Raw genomic sequence first — 5,080 nt, 5'->3', positions numbered from 1 at the left:
TTTTTTTTTTTTTTTTTTTTTTGTACCAGAGATAGAACTTAGGCCCTTGCGCTTGTGAGGCAGGTGGCGGAACCACTGAGCCAAATCCCCAGCCCTCAATCATTTTTTGAATGTCTTAACTTTATATGAATCTAGTTGGTACCTGTTCTGGGTCTTCATTTCAAGTAAGGGCGAAGTGGAAGACATCCAGATATAAAATACAGCTATGTATACAGTAACTTAAGGGACACACAGAAGTTATGCAGGGTGACAAGGAAGAGCATTCTTGATGAAGAGATAAATGGAATACACGCAGTAAAAAGAAGCAAGTTAAGTAGAGGTTCAAAAGTAGACCATAAGGATGAAGGTAGGGCAGGCCAAATTCAGCTTGCTACCTGTCATTTTAAATAAAGTTTTATTGGAACATAGCCACACTCATTTGTTTACATATTATCTGTTTTGTAGTATAAGAGAGTTGAATAATTTCAGCAGAGACTGGCCTACAAGCCTGAAATACTTACTATCCAGCCTTTTATAGAAAGTTTGCCAACTCCTGAGGTATAGAAAGGGATTGGTGGGGAATTTGCAAGACTGAAAAGGTAGAGAGTGTTGTACCCAAATATGATACTATCAGCAAAAGAATACCTTGGAACTTTTTAAAAAGCTATCACCATCACATTGAACATACTCATACTATTTTTTGTTATGGTTACAATGATTATGGTATGCTTTTGATTTTATCACTCTGTTGCAAAAATGAGCATATAAAGGAATTGAGCCTGTGACCTTTTAACTTCTAAATTCTGCATCCCAGTTATCTAAAGGACTCAGAATACAATCAGAAAAGACAATTCAATTAATGATCCGTGTTATATAGAAAAGATATATACCTGAAGTTCTTCAAGATCTTTTTAGTACATAATTCAGTGGTACAAAACAACTAACATTTCAATATTGAAATCTTAATAACTTGCTAACTTTCTGAAAGGCAGGTTTATCTACTCAGGTAGCTTTTATTTTTTCTTGATGGGGCTAGATAGATGCTTCCTTTGCCTGTCCAGGTCTAGGTTCTGTCCTTTTCCATACTATTCTTTGTAATGTCATGCTGATCCATATGCACTTTTTGTGGGTTCCATTACTTCTAACTTCCCGTGAGTTAATGGGAGGAGGGGCCCCAGCAGGAGAAAGGAGTCATGGAAGAAAAGTAAGATCAGCATGTTTATTTCCCTGCTTCCTTCCTGGAGCATTCTTCTGTCTCTCATCCTAAGTTTCTGCCTATCAAGGCAGCCCTCTCTGATTCTCTTCAAAGTACTGATATCTTGTCTCTTCCTCTTGGACTTCAGGGTGGTAACAGCTTCAGGCCCCAGAGCACTAACTGCACTGATGAATCTCTCACTCTGGCCTGTTGTCATTTCTCTAAGCTTTCTTTTAATCAATGCAAACCTAGTAACTTTACTGATTTTGACTTCTCTTTGATATTAATTTATTTCTGTCTAGAGATTTAGTTTATTAGTCTTATTTCATTAAATTAGTTTCTAAAATTATACAATTTAGAAGTTATTTAACTGGATTTTTTTATTGTTGTTGCACATTTGCTTTATTATTAGATTCCTCCTGAAGATACAACAGCAACCCGCACTTCATTCACTGTCCAGGACCTTAAACCTTTCACAGAATATGTGTTTAGGATTCGCTGTATGAAGGAAGATGGAAAGGGTTTCTGGAGTGACTGGAGTGAAGATGCAAGTGGGACCACATATGAAGCAAGTAAGTAAATAAGTCTGCAGAGATAGAAAGCTAGTGAAGTTCTGGCTGTGAGTGTGTCGGTTTTAATATATAGATCCCATTGCTTCTATGATAATCAAATGCACTATTGATAGTTTAAATATATTTGCTTTCTAATTAAATTATCATGGTAGGGTATCTTGGTTGCCATTTAAAAAAATGTGGAATTAACTTTTGATAAGTCCAGAACATTTTATTCAAGGAGAGTGGTCCAGAAACTCATAGCTTGAATAATTAAAGTCACACTCATTAACAAAATATACCTTAAGTCCTCACTATCAAAAAGATACTTGTGTTATAACTTACTCATTTTTTTCTAGTGATACTTGATAAGTCACTGATAAATGAGTTATCTTGGATTTGGGTTAGTTGGTTGATTTTCTTTTTCCCCCATAGATAATATATAACATGTGTAGTATAGAATACAGAAGGCACAAAATAGTATATAGTGTAAAGTACAATTCCCTCCACAGAGCAGTTAACATTACTAAAATATCTTCTTTTTGCTTTCCCATTTCATTTTTTTCTATATTTATTAGTTTCTATTAATTTTATAAACATTAGGTCTAGCTGGTCGTGGTGGCGCATGCCTGTAATCCCAGCACTTGGGAGGCTGAGGCAGGAGGATCGCTCTGAGTTCAAGAGCAGCCTGGGCTACACAGTGAATTCCTGAACTACCTAGTGAGACCCTGTCTCAAAAAATTTTTAAAAAAATTAGGTTTATTATGGCGTTTTTAGATATATATATTTTGATCATATCCATACCTCTTTAGACCCCTCCCCGATCTCTCTCATTTTGTACAGTAGTCTCCTTTCTACTTTCATAGCATTAATGTGTTATGTACTTCTTCTGGCATGTAAATATTTATTTTTGAACTTTTTTCTATTCACAGTCCTACCTTTTAATTCTCAATGGCAGTGGCTACAGCTTAACAGTCTATCCTGCCATTTGTATCTCTTCACTTCAGCTCTGCTAGAGGTTTAGGTTATTATTTGAATTGAGAATGCCAAAGGAAGAAAAGTATTCTTCTCCTCTAAGAATTTTCCTCTCTCTTATAAATACCAAGAAATATATGAGATGCCTAATATATAAATAAAGTAAAAAATAAAAGACAACAGTAAAAAAAGAGAGAAAAAAGTTATTGTAATCCAGCATGACAGTATATCTGAAAGTGTGCCTTGATTTGGTATAATTGTCATATGTGTTTTATATCTTTTTGGCCAGTTAGTCTGGCTGTTAATTTGTACTTATGATAATTAACTTTATAAAGACTTATAAAACAAGTAAATGTATCTCATGCTGGCAGAAAAAAATTTAAAAGGTGGATTGAGAAGGATAATTGAGATGTGATACATATACAAGTTCCTCACAGTGTAATCCAAATAAAAACTAAGAGAAAGATCTTGGTAAGTTGAGAAAATATCTCAGGCCAGGACCGACAGGCCTGATGAGCCAAACAGAAATAAGCATATGCAACATGAACAGAGGGAAGGAAGCTGGAACTAGTGGAAGGTGACCAGTGTGTTATTGAATGACTGACTCAAGAGTAAAGATGATGATACTCTATACAGGATCCCAGAAATTTCTGTATACTGTCCTGTGAAAAACCTGATGATAACTTTATGCTGTCTTCTAATATTTAAGTTAGAAGTTATCTATGTTATTATTTTTAAAACGGAGGGCTGGGGATGTCGCTCAGTGAGAAGGTCAGGTTCCGTCCCTAATAACACCGGCACACATGCTCAGAGAGAGAGAGGGAGAGATGAATGAATGAATGGAGGCATGCATGCCGTGAAAGCAATCAGTCTTGCTAGTTCGGATTTGGGTATCTTTAGCCAGGTTCCTTTGGCTTGACCAAGAATTCTTAAACTAAATTTCTTAAGGCCTTTAGAGTTACATGGGCCCAAGCAGGTAAATTCATGAAACACTCTAATATAGGCAAACTATTGTGAATAATATTTGCATTTTTTTGGTGCAAGGGTATGTAATCTTAGTCAAAGCAAAGAGATCTTTGCAGCCAAAACTGTTATGAATTACTAGACAAGTGACGTCTTAATGTTAGAAAATGACACCTCTCTTTTTGTTAGGAAATATCATTTAAGTGCTGCACTATACTGCTGTATACATTTATTTGAACCTCCTTTACTAGCATCCTTCCTTATCTGACTTTCTTCTGTTTTGCTTATCGTTGCCAATACATCAATGCTTTGATTTTATTCAGATACTGTCATATTCTCTTGTTTTTTTTTTTTTTTTTTTTTTTTTTTTTTTTTTTTTTTTTTTTTTTTTTGGTGCCAGCGATCAAACTCAGGACCTTGGCACTGAGCTAAATTCTCGGCCCTCTCTTGAATTTTGTGTTTGCAATTATACTTAGGAATTTTTTGAAAAATCAGTTGATAGTACAGGAATTTTTAAAGTGTGACAAGTGGTCCCTCCTTACTGCAGTTTTGCTCTGTGATTTGTCGCACATAGTCCACAATTATGAAATGGAAAGTACCAGAAATAATTGAAAAAGTGTTAAAATAAATTTTATTATGATACAGTATTACAGTTTTTATTTTTGTTAATCTCTTACTGTGCATACGTCTAACTTTAAATTTATTTTGAGAATGTATAGAAAAAAACAGTGTAACGTAGGGTTCAGTGCTCTCCAGAGTCCCAGGCATCCATACAGGGTCTTAGAACACTTTCCCCCACAGAAGGAGCAACTACAGCTCTGGTATTTGACATTTACATCCTATCACTTTGAATTATCCTGATTTAAAGTAACAGACATATGACATGGCTATATTTATTTTAATTTTTTACATTATGTATATACGCACACATAGGGGTTTTAGGTATGTGTGTATGACTTTTAATTTTATATTTAGCAGTGATTAGTATCAACTGATTTTTATTTCACTTGTTTTATCGTTGTTAGACACTTTATATTAAAAAGTTGTTCTTGTCTTTTAAAATTTTTTAAATTTTATTTTTGATGCTAAGGGTAAAACCCAGGGCTTCAACCACTGACCCAAACCACCTTCCTGTCTTGTCTCTTAAAAAAATAAAAATAAAAAGTAAATAAGTCAATAGTGTCAATTGATGTTTCGAAATTATTATAAATATAATTTGAATAAAGTCTAAGCAGTCATGTGTTGGTCATGAAGAGGCAATTATAAATGACAAAACAGAACAGGTTGAGCAGATCAGGAAGGCTGCCAGCACAGAGACTAAAATAGTTATGTACATGAGTACAGTGCCACATCCAAACAGAATAAAGAACACAACATTATTAAGAAATAAATTCCAGGGCCAGGGATAGCTCAGTGG

At 34.7% G+C, this 5,080-nt stretch overlaps 1 protein-coding gene across 2 annotated transcripts in view; it reads left to right on the top strand.

The window, feature by feature from the left end:
• Il6st (interleukin 6 signal transducer) overlaps positions 1-5,080 on the top strand; it is a 42,660-nt gene that overhangs the window by 24,835 nt on the left and 12,745 nt on the right. Inside the window, exon 7 of one of the 2 annotated variants that reach the window (XM_010626893.3) lies at positions 1,587-1,746. In XM_010626893.3, the coding sequence (XP_010625195.1) occupies positions 1,587-1,746 (160 nt within the window). Of the gene's footprint in view, positions 1-1,586; positions 1,747-5,080 lie in introns of those variants that run through there. The other variant, XM_033760951.1, reaches the window with a different exon arrangement.

The sequence above is a fragment of the Fukomys damarensis genome, unplaced genomic scaffold (assembly GCF_012274545.1).
Source record: "Fukomys damarensis isolate Sample0158 unplaced genomic scaffold, DMR_v1.0_HiC HiC_scaffold_1, whole genome shotgun sequence".
Taxonomy (NCBI): Eukaryota; Metazoa; Chordata; class Mammalia; order Rodentia; family Bathyergidae; genus Fukomys; species Fukomys damarensis.
Note: the sequence above shows the minus strand (reverse complement) of the source record. Positions and strands in the feature narration are given on the sequence as shown.